The 22,393-nt window shown below is 54.2% G+C and overlaps 7 protein-coding genes across 7 annotated transcripts in view; 4 read left to right on the forward strand and 3 right to left on the reverse strand.

The window, feature by feature from the left end:
• ASPACDRAFT_1883062 (caspase family protein) overlaps positions 1–1,121 on the reverse strand; it is a 3,870-nt gene extending 2,749 nt beyond the window's left edge. Inside the window, exon 1 of the mRNA XM_020198309.1 lies at positions 34–1,121. Coding sequence (XP_020052665.1) covers positions 34–1,077 — 1,044 coding nt within the window. The 5' untranslated portion in view covers positions 1,078–1,121. The remainder of the gene's footprint in view (positions 1–33) is intronic.
• A 523-nt stretch (positions 1,122–1,644) lies between these two features.
• On the forward strand, positions 1,645–5,619 carry ASPACDRAFT_1883063 (CHAT domain-containing protein; the record flags this gene model as incomplete). Its single annotated transcript, XM_020198310.1, has 4 exons — positions 1,645–1,700; positions 1,746–2,163; positions 2,239–2,292; positions 2,608–5,619. 4 exons carry the CDS (start codon positions 1,645–1,647, stop codon positions 5,617–5,619), a joined length of 3,540 nt encoding a protein of 1,179 aa, XP_020052666.1.
• Positions 5,620–7,571: 1,952 nt separating this feature from the next.
• Positions 7,572–8,913, reverse strand: ASPACDRAFT_1859558 (FTR1 family protein; the record flags this gene model as incomplete). Its single annotated transcript, XM_020197680.1, has 1 exon — positions 7,572–8,913. One exon carries the CDS (start codon positions 8,911–8,913, stop codon positions 7,783–7,785), a length of 1,131 nt encoding a protein of 376 aa, XP_020052667.1. The 3' UTR covers positions 7,572–7,782.
• Positions 8,914–9,522: 609 nt separating this feature from the next.
• Positions 9,523–11,404, forward strand: fetC (putative ferrooxidoreductase Fet3; the record flags this gene model as incomplete). The annotated part of the gene is made up of 1 exon (XM_020198831.1): positions 9,523–11,404. One exon carries the CDS (start codon positions 9,526–9,528, stop codon positions 11,371–11,373), a length of 1,848 nt encoding a protein of 615 aa, XP_020052668.1. The 3' UTR covers positions 11,374–11,404.
• Positions 11,405–14,067: 2,663 nt separating this feature from the next.
• ASPACDRAFT_34642 (uncharacterized protein) lies at positions 14,068–15,533 on the forward strand (the record flags this gene model as incomplete). The annotated part of the gene is made up of 2 exons (XM_020200060.1): positions 14,068–14,127; positions 14,199–15,533. 2 exons carry the CDS (start codon positions 14,068–14,070, stop codon positions 15,531–15,533), a joined length of 1,395 nt encoding a protein of 464 aa, XP_020052669.1.
• A 1,217-nt stretch (positions 15,534–16,750) lies between these two features.
• On the reverse strand, positions 16,751–18,549 carry ASPACDRAFT_34848 (FAD-dependent oxidoreductase; the record flags this gene model as incomplete). The annotated part of the gene is made up of 2 exons (XM_020200078.1): positions 16,751–18,185; positions 18,275–18,549. The coding sequence occupies 2 exons, from the start codon at positions 18,547–18,549 to the stop codon at positions 16,751–16,753; spliced, it is 1,710 nt and encodes a 569-aa protein (XP_020052670.1).
• Positions 18,550–19,362: 813 nt separating this feature from the next.
• Positions 19,363–20,708, forward strand: ASPACDRAFT_16934 (uncharacterized protein; the record flags this gene model as incomplete). The annotated part of the gene is made up of 7 exons (XM_020197172.1): positions 19,363–19,576; positions 19,647–19,714; positions 19,780–19,965; positions 20,027–20,090; positions 20,219–20,301; positions 20,373–20,513; positions 20,628–20,708. Coding segments are annotated over 7 exons (837 nt in total), but the record flags the coding sequence as incomplete, so codon positions are not given.
• Positions 20,709–22,393: the final 1,685 nt, after the last annotated feature.

The following is a 22,393-nucleotide window of genomic DNA, read 5'->3' on the forward strand; positions in this document are numbered from 1 at the left end:
TTGCAAAAAGGCTAGAGCCCCTTCCCGTGGAACCTGTTGCGTTGGAGTCGAACTTGGATAGTGCAATTGCACCAAAGCTTGAAAGGCTTGAACGTTGATAACCTCACACACAGCTATTTGCTGTTCCTCCGTGAACCGCTCCGAAGTCAGGCGCGTCACGGCATACACATCACCTTCTGATACACCAGCGACAAAACCAGCCTGGAGCACGGGTAAACCATTCTCAATCTTCAGGTGGATGGCTTCTGAATTGACCTCGTCAAGTGAAAAGTGGATGCGCGTATGCGGACCCTCCACCCGCGGATGCTGGGTCGGAAACTGTGCCTGGACCAATTCCTGGACTCGTAAGATGCTTGTTCTCCAAGACAGTTGATGACCGTGCGCCTCAGTCAGAAATTGAGCAAGCGCCGAGGTAAAAGACCCCATCCACCTCCCATCTTCGCCTCGAACTTCCCATGCTGTTTCGGAAGGAGCAGCTGCGACTATACGGACCGCATCCGGGTTGTCATCGCCAATGCTGGAGGCTTCTCCCATCTCCGTCGTGACACGCTCCACTCGGTGCGTCACAAACTCGGCGACATCCTCATAGCGTACGGAAGGCACCTGCTTGGGCCTCGCTGCGTCCCCGTACCCGGGTGCTCGAACCATTCGCCCCGAGAAACAGCAGTCGAGAATGACGGTCACGTTTCGGGTGCGCGCAGTGGTCGCGCGGAGCAGCTGCGAGAGTTCCACGTCAAGGATTCCATTAAAACCACTCGAATTGACATCGTCGAAGTCCACAGGGACGAGAAACTGGTAACGCCACTCCCTTGCATTTTCAGTGTTGGGTGCCGATTCCACGAGACCCCCATGTCCTGAGTAGTAAATGGCAACGGAGTCCCCATCCCCCGTCTCCGAGATGAGCTGCTTCCATGCCTCTAGAATGCCGGTACGGGTGGCCTGGGCACCGTGACAATGAGCGACCTGAAAACCATATTTGGCTAGCACCGACTGCATGCAGTCTCTGTCATTTTGAGTGCCTCGAAGGTCTCCCCAGGGGCTGGTAATGATCAGCGCTCTCTTTGCCGGCGTCGTCATCGGTCGAGAGAGATCAAGGTATTGTAGATAGTGTCCAATCTTAATGGTACGGATGTAGAGCTCAGAGTATGCGCGGGTGAGTTGTAAATATGTTGAGAGGGAATCGAGGCTGCACGGTGTAATTTTGTGCTGTGACTGACCAGCAGTTACGATGTCATCATCAGTGGCTGAGATCCCTGCTTCTGCCCCCAAAAGATTAAGAAAAGCAAACATGCATGCACAGACTGATTGGTCAATGTCCTGTGCCATCTGGCACTAAGGGTGGCTAGTAAGACACTCACCGGGCGGCTATGCTGACGGCTGCGTGCACCAGGCGTGCAATTATAACAGAAACCTGCTAGTGGCTGAGCCTTGCGACAAGTGACAGATAATTCTGACAGACTCAGCCACACTGCAGATAGGCTACCGGCATTTTCGTGTGCAGGTGGTGATTTGGATGAACATAAGCAGATGAGGGGTGAGAGTACAGGTCACGTCACGTGGTACCCGCATTAAAGGCCCGGCCCCAGTCTTGCTCGCTTTCTAGCAACCCTAAAACCACCTCAAGGATACTCTTGACTTCTCAAAATGAGTTTGTCATCCCATTTCGCAGGTCTTCAGATCACCGGCACTAGAAAACAGCTGTATGTCGTGCCACCCTGGCACCCTCATCATACTTCTGGCCAGAGTTGCACCGTGCTTTACCTTGTCTCCTCTCCACTGCCGAGCAATGTTTCTACCGTTGTATTCAATATCACGACCCGCAACCAAGGATGGTGCAGTAACCCACAGGGTGGTATCTGGTCCTGGTTCGAGGTCTCTATCTTGGGCTCATGGCAGGAGAATGCAATGCCTGACCTGGGTCATTTGATGAACCCGGCGTATATCCAGGCATGCCCGGACAATTTTGGCGAGCTTCTGCAACAACAGGGACTATACTTCAAGGAAATACCCTCCGAGATAGCTGCCTCAAGCTCGAGAATTAGTATGGCGCTACCCAAAACCAGCATGAGCCGGAGTTGGAACGAACAGGTGTTCATATACCGAAAAGACGGCGGTGAGGCAGTGGATTCTTTTGTTTCACTGCTGGAGGAAGGCGATCGAGTGGTGATCTGGGCACGAACAAAGGCATGGTTTAAATGCGGCGTGACAGTGTCGAAAATGGTGCTAATCTTATATCAGTTCCCTGGATGGGTCAATTATGTCAACCAGGCTAGCGTCATGGTGTCGACCAACGTAAGTCCCAGTGATAGAGATGCATTTGACTAAAGCGCAAGTGTGCTAAGCAGCAATCAGTCGGGCCATCTGCCACAGCGTGTGGAGAGAGATTCGCTACTTCCCTCGAACGACGTGGAGGGGTTGACCACAGGGACAGGTAGCATCGCGAACGTCGACTGGCACAAAGCCATAAACAACATCGTAAATGTGCGAGATGGCGAGCCTCTCGCAAGGCACAGTGCTCGGAGTCGTAGCACCTCAGGCACAGTGGTATTCAACCCTCCGGACGTGGAGGAGGATTCAGTAGAAACAGAACATACATCTTCTGTTCAGATTTCGACGCAATATGAACCAGACAGTTCCGCCGAGAAGGACGACGCGACCACCGAGCAACAGGAAAATGAACAGATCTCTCGATTAGAGGCTGGCTTGGCACATATATCTCCGGATGACCCTCGCAAGCCCAACGTCCTTTCAAGCATCGGTTTTGGATACATGTTCCGCTACAAGAGAAGTTCGAGAAAGGAGGACATCGAGAAATCACTCAGTCTTCATCGCCTAGCAATGGAACTGGACACTGGAAATCAAGTGTATCGAGCACGTCTTGTGTTAGCCTTGCTCGACCGATGGAAGGATTTCCATGACCGCGCGGACCTAGAGCTTGCCATCAGCGATCTGGAGAAGGTGCTTCCTCTTCCTCTGGACTTCTCTCAACGGCAAGGGTATTTGCAGAGTTTCGCCGTGGCATATCTATCTCATTATCAAGAGACAGGCAGTGAGGATGATCTCCAGAAACTGTGTACGCTATATAAGGAACTCGAATCGACCTTTCCAGACGGTTCCGTTCAAAGGGCCATCTACGGAGGTCAACGGATGGAGTATGACGAGACGAGCAGCAGTGAGGACCGCGATATGGTACTGAAACAAATGGAAGAAGCTCTCAGCCCCACCCCAGCTCAACCTCGAAGATATCAGACGTTGCTCAAATTCTTGTCTCACCAGTACTACGCACGGTGGGAGCGAACTGGGGATACCAAAGATCTCGAACTAGCGCTTGCGAGGGCAAAAGACCATGTGTCGACATTGCCTGCGAACGACGTTAGTGAGTGGTCTGCGGAGGCGTACGTGCATCTGGGTCACATGCACAGAAAAATGGGGCTGAGAAGTACAAATACTGCGGAGTTGATGGCTGCTTGTGACCAGATGAAAAAAGCATTGCGTGCAGCTCCGCCCAACACCCTGGTTCGCGATCGGGTCGTCATCATGAAGGCTGAATTTCTGGCCATGTTGCCAACCGAGTCCCATCGAAGAGAAGCTTTGCTGAGGACCGCCGTTGAGAAATGTGACTCCCTACGCAGAACGTGGTTTGAGCGCGTCAGCAATCCTGCAAAGAGAAGTCTGCTAGGATTCATCACTTGGCACTACTGGAATTTATATCAGTTCACTAATCACCCAGCCGATCTTGAGCATGCCCTTAAGTCACAGGAGGAGAATTCACATTTTGGCAATCTACGGGGAGGCGGGAATGGAGACGAACTTCGCTGGAGTGGGGAGATGTGGCTGGCAAAGGGGTTTGAGACTAGGGTCAGTGATGGTACGGCTATCGCCAAGGGTATGCGCTATCTCCTACAAAGCTCTGCCTCGGACAGAACTCTACCGGGCGCGCGTGTGTTAAGCGCTGCGAGCATTGTTCGTAAAGCCAACCACTGGGGAAACTGGGAGATGGCATTGGAGACTGCAGAACGGATCTTTCCATTGCTGCCTCTGGTCACCGGCCGTGATCTGAGCAATGAGGACAAGATCTACACGTTGCAAGGAATATCCACTCTCGCCAGCGATGTCTCTGCTGCCATCCTCATGTTGAAGCCACCCATGGAGGCACTATTGAAACTGGAGATCGGTCGGGGGATCGTAATGGGAGATCTTTTTAACAGCCAGAGCGATCTCACGGACCTGCAGCAGGCGCATCCGGACCTAGCTCAGCAATATGACATGCTGCGTCACCAGGCTTTCGACAGCCTGAAGCGCGACAAATGGGAGACGCGGCAGACTCGGCTACTGAATGAGCGCCGCAGGGTGTTCCAGGAGCTGCAGCAGTGTGAGCGACGCATCCGCGCGAAAGCCGGCTTCGAAGGGTTTCTCCAGCCCTTGAACATCCGTCAGCTGGTCGACTGTGCCCGCGAGGGCCCGATTATCGTCGTCAATATCACGTGCACCAATGCCGATGCCATATTCATCCTCTCGCCGAGCATAGTCGGCCATCACAGACTGGATACCATGATTACTCGGGCGGTGGACAAATTCCGCGAGCGCCTCATGAGACGCGAGATGGCTGGGTTGCATGGCGATTCCTGGAGTTGCGGAAAAGCCCCTAGTTCAAGGGACCTGGAGAGTGACTTGCCGCCGGAGGCATATGACAACGATCTTCTCTCCTGGCTGTGGTACACCTGTGTGAAGCCGATTCTGAGCTCTCTGGCCTCCGGTGGCCATATCTCCACTGGCCAAGAGAAGAGTCGAGTTTGGTGGATTGGCACCGGGGCGGCCGGTGGGCTGCCTTTCCATGCCGCCGGAGACTACAGCCAAGGTCCGGGACTCGACGGCGAGAGCTGTCTCGACCAGGTGATTTCCTCGTACACGCCGACCATCAAGGCCCTCCATGCAGTGCGTGCCAAGGCGGCGGCGCAACAGGCATCACGCCGGGTGACGATGGAGAGACCCTCTCTACTTATCGCCACCATGCCAGAGACCCCCGGCCATGGTGCGCTACACGGGGTTCGCCACGAGGCGCAGGGTATCATCGACGCTGTGGGTGGAGCTATGGACATTAAGCAACTGATTGGTCCCTCCACCGACGAGGTCCTTTCTCAGCTGCAGGAGTCAGAGCTTGTGCACTTCGCCTGCCACGGGTACTCCGACCCTGGCGATCCGGCCAACAGCCATCTGCTTCTGCAAAGAGGAAGTGAGTCTGGTCTGGTTGTCGACAAGCTTACTGTCTCTAAGCTTCTGGACACGCACGCGATGTCACGGGCGTGGATTGCCTATCTGTCCGCCTGCTCCACGGCCGAGATCCGCGATAGAAGGCTGCTGGACGAGGGGCTACATATTACCAGCGGTTTTCTGATCGCGGGCTTCTCACATGTTATTGGGTCCCTGTGGCCGGCAGAGGACGAGGTTTGTGTGCACATGGCCACATACTTCTACGAGGCGCTGATTGCGCGACGTGTCACGGCCACTGATCCCAATCGCGCGGTGGCGGAGGCGGTTCGCGATGCAACACTGCGTATTAGAAGGCAGTACTGGCAGAACCCATTGGCTTGGGCTTTGTATACTCATGTGGGAGCTTAGTGGTCTGTCGAAGGTGGTGTCGCATTTCAAACTGCGCATGGACCCTGTGCATCCAAGGTCCATCTTTTCGAGTTTTCTCATGAGATAGAAAGTACATGATTAGTTGGATTGATGTTTCGCATAATGATAATGACTAGCACATACGACCACAGGGTGTGGAAAACAGGGCTTCCCGTCCGCTCAGCCGTACTTAAGCCACACGCCGGGAGGTTAGTAGTTGGGTGGGTGACCACCAGCGAATCCCTTCTGTTGTATGTTTTTGTTTTTGATCCTGCATCCCATGCATTTTTGTGTCTCCTGGCTGTCTTGTCTAAAGTAGTTGCCGCATTTTGCTGCTTGGGTCATTTCTTCAAGAATCAGCCTGGCTGTACCCGCCTGGTGCAACTTGACTGATGTACCAAAACAACATCCACTAGGGTCACTAAACCACTCCACTAACTCCCTCTTGAGACCATTGACTGCCCCCCGCACGGGACTGCTTTTGGTGTGCATGTACCTGGCGAGATAAATAGTACGAGGGCGTAACTCTTGGCAAGATGCGAGTTGTTGACTGGCATGCGACCAGTTAGTAGGACGGCACAATACCACTGACTCAGTTCTCATTACCTAGAAAGTGTATGCCAACCTGCTGGACCGAAGGTATTGGACCACAAAAGATTCAGACACCGCGGGTCCTTCTCAACCATCCCTCCTCAACTCAACTCGGTGCTCGGAACAATTCCCGACCATGAAAGTGGGACCCCAGGCCCGATCCGAGGCCGAAACGGTAGGAGTTTGCGAATACCCCCACATCACTGCACACGAGGCTCACCTTGGCATTTGCATGCTTTACAACAACAACACCAGAGAATTACAGGGTAAGCCTAATTCGACTGCAAGTCTACTGTATCACGCTACCACCGCCGAGCAAGCATGGCATGCCTCGAAGCATGCTCTTTCGTGCAGACCCACCTCGAAGAAGGCGATATGGCATCCGGGTCCCGCCGTCGATTTTGCCTGCGATCGTCGGTGGGCAGGAAGACTCTGACAGTCACACGCGGACATTGCCGTAACCTAAGATGCCCAAATCAGATGGTCAGATTAGATTGCCACGATTTATAAGATTGATAATCAATTGTGTATCAATCAGAAGCACGACAGGTTGCCACTTTCGGACGGCCGAACTTCCGATGCCCGAACTTCCGACACACGATCTCATATCGACATATTGAGTGGAATTCAAGAGAAACAAGGCTCCTAGAACGAGCGGCATCCTTGCGATGCGTCGAGCAAGTAATACTGCGGAAATTGCCCGATGGCCAGAATGATCTCGTCTTCGGCTATTACTGGATCTGGTCGGGCGACAAGATGAACGCAAGTCAAGTGAAGTTACTCGGCAAGGAAGCGAGGCCAACGATAAACGGTATAGTGGATAAATGTGCGTATGCAAGTATGGCCCGGTAAGTCTTGGCCTTCTGGTCTAACTACCAGCAAAAACAGAAGAAAACTCTGTGCAGGCCAGTACGGTTCCTGTTCACTCATATACAACCGAGACGGAGATTAGTCCTCGGATGCAGGTCGCGGATTTCCTTGGCATGCACGGTAGTCCAAGAAGCACATTTCGCGGTAGATGCTTGAGGTAGGTCTTGGCTGTTAGGCCTGTTCAGGAATGAACCGCCGACAAATGCATGCTCAAAGGACGCCTGACTCAAGGCAAAGTGTCGAGCTCGGAGGAACTGCCGATGATGAAGTGGAGGTTCGAGTCCCGTCTGAGCGGAAAGGGTAGGAGCTTGCGAGAACAGAAGAGAAAAAAAAAGCTGCCAAGAATCCCCACATCCGCACTGAAGCTCATCTTGGCGACCCACTACTACTGCAGGCTGTACACACTGCAATCTCCAAACAAGAAAAAAAAAAGTACTATGGGTGGCTATCTCGTACACATAGCTCGGGCGTCAAGTCGGATCAGGTCTGTTCTCGCAAAGTATGACTCATTCAATTAAGATTATCTGATGACAAGCAGGTAGCCGAGCGTAATTTGACATAGATGAATGTTCTGACAGCAGAAAACAACAAAACACAGAACCAGTCGATCAACCAGAACAACGGACGCGGTGTCCGATCTGCCATCGAAGTTGATCTTTACTTTTTTTCCACCTCTCTCCGATCCTTGTCGCACACCGCTGCTCACTTCATCTCCACCATCTGCTGCTCCACCACGGCCTCCTCGTTGAACAGCCCACTGTGCACCTGGCGCACAATGTCCTCTCCGTTCTCCTGCAGGGCCGCAAGCTTGGGCTTGGCGTACCATTTGAGACCCGGCACCTTGGCCAGCCCGATCAGGATGCGCTCGCGCAGGGACCGCTTGCCCGAGCGCTCCTCCCACAGCATGTAGGCCACGCACAGCATGATGAAGATCCAGTAGACGTTGTACGAGATGATGGAACCGTACGTGCCGGTGTTCTCCCACCCGAGAATCGCGTTGAAGACATCCCACCCGTTGTCGGTCTCTGCGTTGCAGCAGTTGACGTGCCAGACCGTCTGGAGGATGTTGTACGAGCCCGCTCCGCTGCCCTCTTCGGCGACATCGGATCCCACCCCCTTCTGATACTCGTAGTATTGCAAATCCCAGATCGATTTGGAGAACATTCCCGCTGCAATCAGGTACAGCACACAGGTCGAAGCAATGAGGAAGAGCTGGATGGACATCACATTACCACCGCGGTAAATGAGGTAACCACAGGTCAACCCGGCCAGCATACCGGTGAAGACGGGCAAAGGGAAGGCAGTAGCCGGGTAGCCGAGCGAGACGCCACCGACGAAGACAACCGCTTCGACACCCTCACGCATGGTAGTGATGAATGGAAGGAGGAACATGGCGTAGCGACGGGCCCAGTCCCCGAGCCACTTGGACTTTCGATGGTGCTTGCTCTTCTCAACGAGCGCCTTGGCGATTTTGATGCGCCACTGCTCTTTGGTCTTGTTGATGCGTAGCAGAGCCAGACCCATGACGGTTACGATGACGGTTGCGATCAGGTAGAAAATACCCTCCCAGAGATCTTCGGCGTTGGACCAAATATCATGGCCCAACCCGTAGAAGACACCGATGAACGCGCCACCGATAATCAAGCAGCAGACTATGCCGGTTATCGAGCCTGCCCATACTTGCCGCACCAGCCGTTTGTAGATGCCCTGGTCCTGGTGTGGCTGGCCCAGACTCTGTTTGAGGAAGGCGAGGAGCACCGAAACAATAATCACCGCTTCGAGACACTCGCGGAAAACGATGAAGAAGACCTGGACAGCAAAGACATTGACCATGATGGGCGACTGCGGGCGAAGAAAGTTCGCACGGGGAAAACTTGAGTCGAGGTTTGGGAACCCTGAGAACGCAAATGCAAACGCAGGTCTCCGACGGGGACTATATAACGGCTTCGTGGGAATGCACCCCCCCTGTCGGTTGCCCCTCCCTTGCTTGCTCGCAGCGGCAATTTCTGGCGAGAGTCGGCCCAATTTTTCCCACCCTAGTTTCTCAACCGTATTTCGGAGAGACATCTTATCTGATCATTCGACGCCTTTGCCTCGCAAGGTTAACCCTGTTCCGGTTCGGGGGGATCCACTGTCCAAGACCCGTTAAGCACCGAGCCCAATCTTATCATCCCTTGGCCAATCATTCCAAGACCCACCACCATCTGATATGGTCGGGATGGGGGGCAGTCCGTATCGAAAAACAAATTTACCACCCACCCAACTTCCTCCATCCTTGTTACCACTAGTTGATGCGCCAAGCGAGAAAGAAAATTCCCGCGGCGTGCGCCCCCGTATAAAGCAAGTACACCGGAACCACCATAGATCGTGTTGCTCTCTTCTCCCAGGAGTCTGTCATCCTCCCCCCCCTTCTTTCCCACCGTCTTCTCCCTCCCTCTAGTAAAGATGTTACCCTATCTTTGCTATTTGCTGGTGCTGGTGTTCAGCAAGCCTCTGCTGGCCAAAGAAGTTGTCTACGACTTCAATGTCACCTGGGTGACAGCCAATCCCGATGGATTAGCCGACCGAAAGGTGGTAGGTATCAACGGGCAGTGGCCGTTGCCTGTCATCGAGGTCGATAAGGGCGATCAACTCGTTGTGAACATGTACAACGGACTCGGTGACAAGAGCACCAGTATTCACTTCCACGGAATGTACCAGAACGGGACCAACGATATGGACGGGCCCTCGATGGTCACCCAGTGTCCTGTCGCGCCCGGGTCCAGCATTACCTACAACTTCACCGTCAACCAGAACGGGACATACTGGTACCACTGCCACACCGATTACTGCTACCCTGATGGTTACCGACAGGCACTGATCATCCACGACAACAACTCCTACTTCGCCGATGAGTACGACGAGGAGTTCACGGTGACCTTGAGTGACTGGTACCATGAGCTGGCCGAGGACATCAAGCCCGAGTTCATGTCGCTGTACAATCCGACCGGCGCGGAGCCCATCCCGAACTCCTGGCTCTTCAACGACACCCAGGATCTGAGCCTGTCCGTGAAGCCCAACACAACATACCTGCTCCGACTGGTCAATATTGCAGCCTTCACAGCCCAGTATTTCTACATTGAGGACCATACCTTCAAGATTGTGGAGATCGATGGTGTCTACACGGAGCCCACGGAAGCGGACATGCTCTACCTTGCCGTGGGACAGCGATACAGCGTGCTGCTCACCACCAAGGATACGGCCACCAAGAACTACGCCATCGTCACGGTGGTGGATTCCACGCTGCTGGACACCATCACGCCGGACCTGCAGCTCAACAACACCAATTGGCTCGAATACGACTCCTCCGCCACCCACCCGCAAGCCAACATCACAGTCGCCGAGTCGTCGGACCTCAACCCCTTCGACGACGCCACGCTCGTGCCCTACGACCACATGGCCCTGCTGGAGAACCCGACCGTCTCGATCAACGTGGCGATAGTCATGGACAACCTCGACAACGGCGAGGGCTACGCCTTCCTCAACGAGATCAGCTACACTGCTCCCAAAGTCCCGACGTTGTACACCGTCATGTCCGCGGGCGACCTGGCCACCGACGCCACCGTCTACGGCGACTACACACACACCTACGTGCTGGACCACAACGACATCGTCGAGATCATCCTGAACAACAACGACACGGGCTCGCATCCCTTCCACCTGCACGGTCACAACTTCCAAGTCATCGACCGATACCCGTCCTACGGCCCGGACTTCTTCGAGTTCGCCGACGCCGGCATCCCCCAACCGTTTGACGCCAACAACCACTCCGCCTACCCGGCCTACCCGCCCCGCCGCGACGTCATCGTCGTACCGCCCGAGGGCTACGTCGTGCTGCGCTTCCGCGCCGACAACCCCGGTGTCTGGTTCTTCCACTGCCACATCGACTGGCATCTGATGCAGGGCCTGGCCATGACCTTCGTCGAGGCGCCCCTCCTCCTCCAGGAGAAGCTGACTATCCCCGAGGACCATTATGCCGCGTGCAACGCCTCGGGGATTCCCTATGTGGGCAACGCGGCCGCCAACACGGAGGATTACCTCGATCTGAAGGGTCAGAACAAACAGCCGGGATGGATTCCGGATGGCTTTACCACGCGCGGTATTGTGTCGATGGTGTTCACGGTGTTGAGCGCTTTCCTGGGCATGGGGTCGATCGCGCTCTATGGGTTGTCAGACCTGAAGTTTGTGAAGAAGCCCGAGGCCCAGGCGGACGGGAGTGGGCAGGCTGGGCAGGGGGCTGAGTATCGTGATTAGATGCTGTGCACTTTATGCGGTCAATATGTGCGTGAAAATTATGTAGTATTGATATATTTAATGGTATGACTTTCGTTATTGTGTAATCAGCCGTGTGGTCCCTATTGGGTTGAAAATGGTGTCTTGTATACGAGTTGTACATATACTAATAACGCGCTCCTTCTGACATCTTATCTGATCGCAATAATTACGGTCGGACATCGATTCCCTTCGCTGGTCGGGGATCTGAGTGGGCGGACTGATCGCCCATGATCGCCTCCCTGGGAGGAGGGCGGGAGCGTTACATGGAAATTGGGAAGTGAGGGGGGGGGGGGTTTGTTTCGTTGCGAACTCAAGAGCTGCTGAGTACTCCGTAGATGATGAAACCCAGGGAATCGTACAGTGGTGGGAACTTCCCCAAGGAAGTGGGTGGCAGTAAGTCTGGTATGGGAAGGCGGTAAAGGAAAAACCAGTTTCGAAGTGTCTTTCTTCCTTTCGATTCTTGCGACGCCGCGCTCTGACTGTTGTTGTACTGTACTATGTTTCTTCCAGGCGGATATCAAAACTCATTTCAGCATAAGGATGTACTTCCGTGCGCTCGGCTACTTCTACTTATGTATGTTTTAAAATCTTCTTTCGTTTTGGTTTTCGCAGTTGACCTGTTGGTTTAAAGTAGTGTTAAGTACCGACTACGTGATCGATATATTTAACACCGATCCATGCAGCGACGACATGGGTTCTGCAGCGACTTTGGGTCCAGCGCAGCCACTCGTCACGATACTACCATCCTATCACCACAGTTATTTAGAGGAACGGTAAGAGCGTCAATCGAAGCGTAATTGAAAGAGAGGTTTGGTGTGAAGACCCCCGGTGGTCGGACTATCCATGGCGGTAAGCGTGCCGCCAGGCTGGATGACATTCCAGGCCTCAGATAAGATACTCATGGCAGCAAATATACTTTTTGGGAAGGCGGTGGGAAATATTCCAGTTTCCGGTGGGGTCAGGAAATTCTTCCGGGCGATTCGTTCCTTTTCCTTCTTGCGCAACCCGGCGACGGTGTCTGCTCCGATCTCTTTCCCCTCCTCTAACTTTTGCTTTTTGTCTCTGCCAACTTAGCGACAATACGTGCTCAGTGACTTTTCCCGGTCTAAGTAATACCACAGCCTACGTCCTCAAATCTCAAAGTCCTATTCGCAGTATAAATCGATAGACAACTTGAATTGCTACTAGGTATACAGCCCGGCTCGCTAGGATCTACCACCTTACAGTATAGAAGCGCAGGTGCGGCGATCCCGACAGGCCAACCATGCAGAAGCAAACACCGCCACATGATAATCTCAATCTCAGCCACTGTGGCGGTGGGTGAGCAGACCAATGGGCGGCCAGTGCATCACCGCCATTCTGACCTGGCCCTCAGGCAGGAAGCTAGAAGAGGGGTTCGCAAGGCGACGAAATTCTTCCTTCTAGTCCCTGTCTAGCGCTCTTAGCCCTCCCTAGTCCGGTCGCATCACTTCCCAGCTTCCATCATGGAACAGGAGATTTCTCAGCATCGAGATAGCAGTAACAGTGGAGTTGAGTAGAGAAGCAGGTTGTTAGGATACACTTATTGAATCCATTGATCTCACCCATCGGTTACAATCCATCCACCATGTCCAGACGTCAGCACACTTTGAATAGTCCAGTACAACGTGGTACTTCGACCAGACAGCAAACTCCCCTCCACGTCAGGTACCGGTACAATGAACCTCGGATGGAGCCACAGCACTGACACTCCGGATGACATGGCCCTGATTTTCTCCATCCACACGTCAGTCAACCTTAGGCAGTGACAACACTGACAACACTCTCCCCCCCAGCGATCCATGCAGCCATTCAAGCCTATTTTGCAACCCGCCTGCTGCCTTGCTCTTGGCTTCATCGGCACCCAACCGCCGGGTAGAGGGATGCGGTGATCGCTGCTCCCGTTCGTTGCTTTATGCCCATCCCCTAGGCGCCGCCTGGGGTCATTGCGTCCTATGATTTTAAATTCCGTCCCAGCCCCCTCGGATTCACTTTTCTGTAATCCTGTTCAAACTTTCCTATATGGTTGCCTTGAGTATCTCTGCTTTGCTCTGCCTATCGGTCGCGAATTAACTCCTTTGGGTGGCGTGATTTCTCGTTTGCTCCGTACTACCTCCTAGCGCCTTAAACTGCATTTCGATCCCGCCGCTTGCCGCCGCTTATCGGGTCTGCGAGGGCTTTGCCGTTGCTCGTGATCATCATCCCATCCCCCTCACCAGCTGGACTGGCCTGTGCAGACTCAGCTGTCTTTGTTGATGTTTTGCCATCAAAGGTATACCTCGCCATTCACCACTACCTAGCAACTATTCCTGCTACCATATAACCAAACCGACACCACGCCTACCTCACCCTAATCCCAACTCAGTGCCCTCAGTGATACCCACAATCCAAGCCAAGATCGGGGCCAAAGAAATTCCAACCCCACTGAGGATCCCAACTATCAAGACACTATCAACTAGTCTTGCGCTACACCGCTCGTCTGACGTCCATTCCCCCGCCCCTTTTTGCCGGATCCCCGTTCATCATTAAAAGTTGGAGGTTCGGCCAGAATTGGATGTCGAACTGGGAGTTGCTTCTTCATTGACTCAACCCAGTCGTACGGGAATCCCATTCGCCTTCACACAACAGTCCCGGAGTTGAAGCACACTCCCAACCATGGCCCCGTTGGGCGAGACTATCGCGGTGATTGATAAGTCCGGGAAGGTGGTTAGCACGGTACGTATGCGCTTGCTTCTCCACAATCAATCGCGATAAGGGACTGACCTCTTCTCCTGCGGGGGTCACAGAGTAAACACCTCTTCGGGGTATTCAGCCAAGCCAAGAATGCCTATCGGGAACGCAAAGCCCAAGTGCAGTCCGAGCGGAATGCCAAGATCGCGGAGAGGGAAGCCCTGAGGGCGTTACAGAACTACCACATTGACGGAGGTGACCAGCACTATCAGTACGACGCGGCGCCGTCCGTTGCATCATCGCGGCGCAGTCATTCGCGACACTACTCGGGCCGCAGTCGCAGCCATCACCCCCGCGGGGGGTCCCTGTACGAGGAAGACTACGAAGTTGACGATTACTACAACCAGCCCCGAGAAATGGTGCGACGACACACACACCACGATGTGGGCGTGCGGGAGATGGAACGGCCGGTTCCGGTCCGCTCCCGGTCCGACCACCCCTCCCATGTGGATATGGACCTGGCCTACGGCGAGTTTCACCCTTCCGCACTGGAACAGCAGCAGCAGCCCCGCCAGGGCGAGCTGGTCCCACACCAACAAGGCCAACTCCAACGGATCGAAGACCCGGAATTGAACGGTCTCGTCACCCGCGCGCAGTGGCTCCTCGAGGAGGCCGACTGCATGCAGCACACGGCCACTGCGACCATCGCCCATCTCCAAAAAAACCCGGACTCCATGGCGGCTGTCGCGCTCACGCTGGCCGAGATTAGCAATCTGGTCACCAAACTGGCCCCCTCGGCGCTAGGGGCGCTTAAAGCCGCCGCACCTAGCGTGTTCGCGCTCCTTGCGAGCCCGCAGTTCCTCATCGCGGCCGGGGTGGGGCTGGGGGTGACGATCGTCATGTTCGGCGGCTACAAGATCATCAAGCAGATCCAATCATCCACGTCCAAGACCCCCGTGATTGAAGCAGCCCCACAGCAACAACCATACCCACAGCAATACCCCCGAGACGGGGCAATGAACGACCCCAGCATGGAGGACATGATGGAGCTCAACACGGACTGCCTGAGCAGCGTCGAGATGTGGCGCCGCGGGGTGGCCGACGCCGAGGCCGAGAGCGCCGGCACTTCGGTGGATGGCGAGTTCATCACCCCGACCGCCGCCATGATGTCGGGGATTGATGTCACGACGGCGCGGATGACCCGGGACCCGCGCTTCAAGTTCGATGACGACGAGGAACGCTCGATGGCCTCCTCGCGGCGGTCGCGGCGGTCGCGGTCGCACCACCACGGCGACAGCAGCGGCAGATCGCGGGCCGACCACCGGCCCCCGGAGTCGTATGTCGGCTCTAAAGCGCCTTCGTCGCATCACACCTCGTCTAAATCGGAGGCCAAGAAGCCCAAGGAGAAGCCGAAGCGGTCCAGTCGCTTGAGGCTGATGTTCACGACCTGATGAGGGGGCTGTCTGTGCCTGTGCACGGCCTATGATTTTACAATACTACTAAACGACAGACTGAACCCGGGTTGAAAATCATGTATAAAGTGTTGATGTTCATTTCTTCGTTCTTTTTCTCTTCCTTTTGTTTCCTTTTAGCTTGCAAGGCATGGCTCTGCGAGATCATCTCGGGCATATTGATTATGTTATGTTACAACAAGACGTCATGACGGGGCGTTTATTGATATTCGGAACTAAGTTAAGGCTCGCATTTCATTCTTGTCTCCCACTAGAAAGAACGGACTACAGTTTTTCTCAATTGGGCTTCTAGGCGGTGGCTGCGCTTCGGGAGGGATTATGTTTTCATTGCATCTATATCATATACACTGGCGTCAGGGGCAGATGCCATCTTCTAGTACAGCGAAACTCACGTTGTTCCGGTCGGACTTTTCAATCTGTGCACACAACAGAGAAGCATTTTCTTTTTCTTATTCACTATCTACAACAGTACAGCTATTCGTCTTTCGTCTTCCCTATCATGGCACCTATGAGCCATTTTAGATACCTACTATCTTCTCTTTTTCCTAAGCACAACGATAGACTCCAAGAATAAGTGGTGAATACCTCAGGGCCCGTTATCGCGTACCGGGGAGTGCTGATCCTTCCAAGCAATTTGAGCGTTCCGAGAATGCAGAGACCAACAGTCGATCCGTCGTCTTGGGTTTTCCCAAACAAAGAGCGATTCAATATCCATGCATGCATGCTAAACAAAGAGAGAGATTGAAATACAGTGACCAGTGCAAAAAACATACAACAGAAGGGATTCGCTGGTGGTCACCCACCCAACTACTAACCTCCCGGCGTGTGGCTTGAGTACGGCTGAGCGGACGGGAAGCCCTATTTTCCACACCCTGTGGTCGTATGTGCTAGGACTTAGGGTGGCTCGGCTTATGTAGTATTGTTTGCAACAATAGTGTTGTTTATTCCTCGGTGAACAATTATAATTATCCCGTCTAGGGTGGAGCACGGCTTTCGAGATAAGTGACTAAACACGCCCCCTCTCGTTAATCACATACTCTGTGGCTCGAAACTCCACCGGTGTAAGCATTATACCTAATGTGTAGGTCGTGGAATCTCCCCGTGGTTCAACACATAAAACATCCTGACTCTATTAATCTATCTAGAAATACATCGCCACGAGACTTCCCCTCGAGCCCTACATAAATACAAAAGCACTAAGCCCGACACAACCGCCCATCCGCGGACTCAGTCCACGCGTCCGCACCGACGGCGGTGCGCGCGTAGAACAATCCGTAGGGGTCGTACTTGTCCTTGATCTGCAGCAGACGGTCATAGTTGACGCCGTAGAAGGCCTTCTGCCAGTCGGGCTGCTGGAAGTTGCCCTCGTTCATGTAGGCGCCGGAGTTGGGGGCCAGGGCCTGCAGCCGCGGGATGTAGTCCTTGGTCATCTTGTCCTGCTCCTCGATCATGGCGGCGCGCGCGTCCCACTCCCAGGGGGTGGTCAGGGTGGTGTCGATCAGGGCCTCGCGCCAGGCCGGCAGGACCGCGTTGTCGACGTCGCCGGCCACGCTGCGGTTGACGTTCAGCCCGACCCCGATGAAGGTCGCCCCGTCCTCGACGATGGCGCGGTACGCATCCGTCAGTGCGGTTGTGTTCTGCACGACGACGTCGCGCGGGATCAGCCACCCGCCGTACTGCGCCTTGCCCACCGCGATCTCCGCTTCCATCGTGTTGAACTGCTCTAGGTAGGTGTCGAACTCCTTCGCGGTGAGGGTGTACTGGATTCCCAGGTTGGTGAGGCCGGCTTCGAAGGGCTCGACCAGCGCGCGGAGTGTGGCGACGGGGACGCCCGGTCCCGTCAGCGGGGAGATGTAGAAGGTCGTGTTGGTGAAGTACCAGATGCTCATGACGCCGGCGTCGACGATGCTGGGCAGCAGCGTGTGGTAGAGGGTCACCGCCTCAAAGAAGGTGTCCTGGGAGATCCCCTCGTTGGTGAAGGTCAGGTTCAGGCCCGAGGTCGGGGTCGAGGTGTGCAGCTTGGAGGTCATGGCCACGACCACGCCGTACGTGCCACCGCCGCCGCCACTCAGCGCCCAGTACAGGTCCTTGTACTCGTTGTCGCGCGTGGCAGTCACGAACTCTCCGGCGCCCGTGACCACCTCCCAGGCCAGTACCTGGTCCGCCGCCATGCCGTACTTGGAGGACAGCGCCGAGTGGCCGCCACCCTGCGAGTAGCCGCCCGCGATACCCACGGACGAGCACTCGCCGCCTACGACCTGGTAGCCGTGCTCATCGGCAAACTCGTACGCCTCGAAGCCCTGGACACCCGACCCCAGCCGCACAGCCGGTCCGGTGTAGTGGGTCGAGTTGTAGTCCACCAGCGTCCGCGACTTCAGGTTGTGCGTCCAGACGCCCAGCCCGCCGGCACCGGTGGATTTTCCGTTGTAGTCATGGCCAGTGTTGCGGATCACCAGACGGATATTATGCTCGTGGGCGAACTTCAACGTGGCCGAGATATGGGCCGGCGTCGACACGTTCACGGCGTAGTGGATATAGTCGCCCATCGTGCACGGCTTGGAGACCGGGTGGAACGGGTCGCAGGTGCCGTTGGTGAACCATGGGGCCATGATCGAGCTGCTGGATTGGTAACTGTGGGTCGCGTCGCACGGATCAGTAAGGGGGAGCCGATGAGAGACGCAAGGGGCTGGGGGGGTGAAGTCAAAGGTGTAGTGGCTTACTGGAGCTCAGGCTCCGTCCATTCCTCCTTGAGGACATCGCAGACAGCGGCATCGTAGTTGGGCGCGTGGCAGGGCTTGCCGAGGGGAATGGTCTTGATCAGACGGCCGTCCACCGTCTGGTTTAACTTGGCCCATTCACTGGTGGAAGGCCAGCACGCATCGCCCGGGAAGCAGCGGCAGCTGGTGGAATTGCTGGTGCTCCTGGGACTGCGGGGGCTCGCCGTAGCGGCGGCCGTGAGGGCCAGCAAGCTGGTCCAGAAGGTGGCAGAGGGCATGACGATTGGTAGATGACCTGGCTCTGTTTGGAGACGATCTTCCAGTGAGCGACAGGGGGGGAGGACAAGGCCAATTTATATGCCGACGTTCCCGAGGCTTGGCTGTCGAACATGACACCAAGTGGGACACCCCCTTACCTGTTCCTACATCTACTCCGTTAGTAACTTATGCAGCAGATTGGGTATGCTTGAGCTAGGGCTAGGAGTATGATTGCTATCAGGCCATTGCCTTTTTGTCAATTTCTCTTCATAGTCGGAAAAGTCGGCTGGTTGCCTAGACTATCCCAACTATCCTTGTTAAAGACCAACAGTTAATCTACATTCAATCTCGAACCATCTCGCTTAAACTCTTAGTCTCCCTGTTCATTGACCGACTGGACAGTGCCCCCGCTGCAGCGATGCGCGGTCCGGTTCCCCCGTGCTGGCGCCCCACAACGGCGCACGTTAGTCGCGGTGTTAGTACTGCCTTAGTCTCACTTGAATGCACGATGGCGTAAATCGTCTCGGAAATAGTACGCTGCCAATGCTGCCAATGTCTTGGATTTGACTTCGTGCATATTAATCGATTCCGTAGACAGGAGGGGGGTTCCGAATGTGCCGATTGCTAGGCTGAAGCAACCGAGAAATTCTCAAGCAACATTAACACTGGGAAAAAAAGAAGAGAAAAAAAAGAACAGGTGATTGTTTCCCAGGGTCCGGGTCTTCCCATCTTGCATGATGTTTCTCTGGTGAGATCGATGTGCATTGCACTATCTACAAGATCCTGGTTGTCGATTCTTCATCACCCCTGTCTGCCCCATTAACAGGAATGCCATGCCCTGGGTCCATAACCTCGCCCACCCGGATCCCCACAGCCACGTTGCCCGGGTCATCGCGATCTGCTTGACCTTCAGCATCAGTGCCCTGCTGGCCGTGCTGTTACGGCTTCATATCCGGTTGCACACCAAACGCGACCTCTGGCTCGATGACTATGCGGCGATTTGCAGTGCGTTGTTGGGGTTAGGCTATGCCGGGGTTGCGGTGGCTCGTACGTTTTTCTTCTTCATCCGGATGTAAGCCCTGCTTGATGAGAACTGACAGTCAATTTCACTGCTTAGAGACACGGTATGGTCTTGGATTAGACGCAGCATCTTTTCCGGATGCCAATGTGGTGATGTTCAGTAAGGTTGGTATTTTCTACCTGCCATGAGCAGGTGGCAATTCGTAACAGTGAGTGACTGACTGGCTCAGATTCAATACGCTGGCGGTCCATTATACATCCTTGCGCTCCTCTCCTTCAAAGTCTCGCTCTTGACCTCCTACCTGCGAGTTGGAGGGTTCGTGGCCGCATACCGATGGGTCATCATCGCCGTAACCGGCGCGGTGACATGCAACCAGCTGGTCTTTACACTCCTCTTGACTCTGGCCTGTCAGCCGGTCAGTGCCACACCAAATGCCTTCCTATCCGTCTGGTAGTTATTCTCTGACAAGGGATTAGGTTGCAAAGCAATGGGACTCGAGTATTCCTGGAACATGCATTGACACGGTAGCTTCATACTACGGTAGGCAAAGACCCGTAACTGTAAGACGATGAGCATGAGGAAACTGACAGAAACAACAGCCTTGGCAGGTACAGAACATCCCGCTCCCCTCCCCAGAACAAGTCCATAACCATATCCCCATCATACAGGAACAAGCCTCGGCTTCGATATCGTGATCATCGCTCTCCCTCTCCCAGTCCTCTGGACCTTACAACTCCGCCATTCACAGAAGGTTCTTGAATTCCCCGTCCCACATGCAACCCTGTCGGTCGCTCGACGCTGACTCTCCGATCAAAACACCAGGTAGCCCTAATTGGTATCTTCGCCCTCGGCTTCTTCATCACCATCATCCAAATCATCCGCATCTTCACCATCAAGAACCTCAAGACCTACACGGACAGCCAGCCGATTGTCCTGTGGTCGGACGTGGAGATCAGTCTGGGAGTATGCTCGCCTGAACCCGGTTGCTACCATGCCCTACATAGTGCCTACCGGAACCCTCACTCCCCTACGGCTTTATCTCCCAAAAACGGTACTGGTGACTAACGGAACGACCAGGTAATCATCGCCTGCATCCCAACCTACGGCCCCTACTTCCACGCCTTCGCCTCCACCCTCTCCTCCAGCTACCGGACCCGCCGCCGCAAGCGCACCGCGGGCGTCTCGGGCAGCCAGACGCTGAACAACCATTCGCGCTCGTACGGACTGATGAGCGGGGTCCGCCGCACGCAGCGCAACCAGAGCCGCATGCTGCCCTCCGAGACGGACGACCAGGCCGGGGAGTTCCTGGAGCTGGGCCATCGCAACCAACACCCTCGAGAGTATCAGGAGAGGCCGTGGGATAACGCGGTGATGGTGACGACGACGATCGAGCATAGTAGCGGGGACAGTAGTTCGCTGGAGAGTCACGAGAGAAGAGCAAGCGGAGGGCGACACGGTGACGGACCCGCTGCTCCTCACGGGGCAGCAGTGATGGCTTCCTCCCCGCCTAAGGGCCGGATAGGGGAGCAGCAGGGGGAGATCCCCGGCTGCGAGGCGGGTGGATGCCAGCTGCAGATTCAGAAGGTGATGGAGGTGGAGGTGCGGGTGGAGTGAATCGTCCCTGTGTATACTACTTGGTCAACTTCCCGAATCTCTTTTGTTTTGCCTTTGCTATATAAATATAGACTATAATACCCCGCCCATGCATTGTTTAGGCTATAAGTATTTATGTGGAGCATTGTCTCTCTTGAGAGCGATTCTACGCTGTAGTAATTGTAACTGGGAGTCTCTTGTCATAGTGTATGCGACCTTAACCCGAAGCTGGGTAGCTAAGCATTTTTTGTGTAGTAGTACTTGAAATCCAGCGATATAATCGGAATGAAGAGATGTGCAAATGGAAAAGCTAATCATACTTGGTCTGTCTCGGTCGTACCTGTTCATTCAAGATAGATGTTATGAAGGGTTGGTTTTCATATTTTCATGATTATTCGAACTGCCTATATACCTGCCCCTATGGTAACACGATTGAGATCTGCCTAAGGAACTCCTTCCTAGGTGAAGGTTTCGATCTTCTGTTATTAGTGATTGGTATTTTGAGCGAAATACCTAACTAAGGTACGAGTTTATTTCTTAAGTAGTATATATACCGTTACAGTTGATTTGAGAAAATGAAATATAGCACAATAGTTTGAGAGTTATAGTCCTATGATGGAATTCTTGTACAAGTTGGATAATAGCAGTTTGAGGGGTAGATCAAACAGCTTGGTAAGTTGAGAAAGCACTGTGTTGGATCACGGGCTTACTGGGGATATGAGATAACTTACTCGTTGTCAAAGAGGGGCAGGTCAGTTGCGTGGCAAGCTGTCTGACCTTCGACTTCTTGTTGGCTATGAGACCTGATTACCTTGTATTTCACAATATTGTTACCCTGCCATGAGCAACTTGATGCATAGGCTCATAGGTCCCACCGTATGAATGATTCCAAGGCACTAACAGCTTTAACATTAAATGGTGAGATCAAACCCTAGTTACATAAGCCAAATGGGAATGGACTCATTCAAACTCCACGCAAATAAGATCCCGCAGATCGTATACCGAGTCGATTACGTGGTGACTCGGCATCTAAGGTGAAATCACGCGTTCCCGAGCATATTTATCTCGCTTTTTGCCGAAAGAACACACGCCGAGGATTAGATGATTTAGTGGAAGTCCTCTTTGGGAAGTGAATTGCAGCCTTTCAGAAAACCTTATGACGGCTTTGTGGGATCCCGTAGTCTTTCGTGCCCAAGAGCCTGTTGACACCCTGCCCCTATCCGTACCGAAGGAAGCATTGCCTAGTATCG

This window comes from Aspergillus aculeatus (genome assembly GCF_001890905.1).
Source record: "Aspergillus aculeatus ATCC 16872 unplaced genomic scaffold ASPACscaffold_17, whole genome shotgun sequence".
Lineage (NCBI taxonomy): Eukaryota > Fungi > Ascomycota > Eurotiomycetes > Eurotiales > Aspergillaceae > Aspergillus > Aspergillus aculeatus.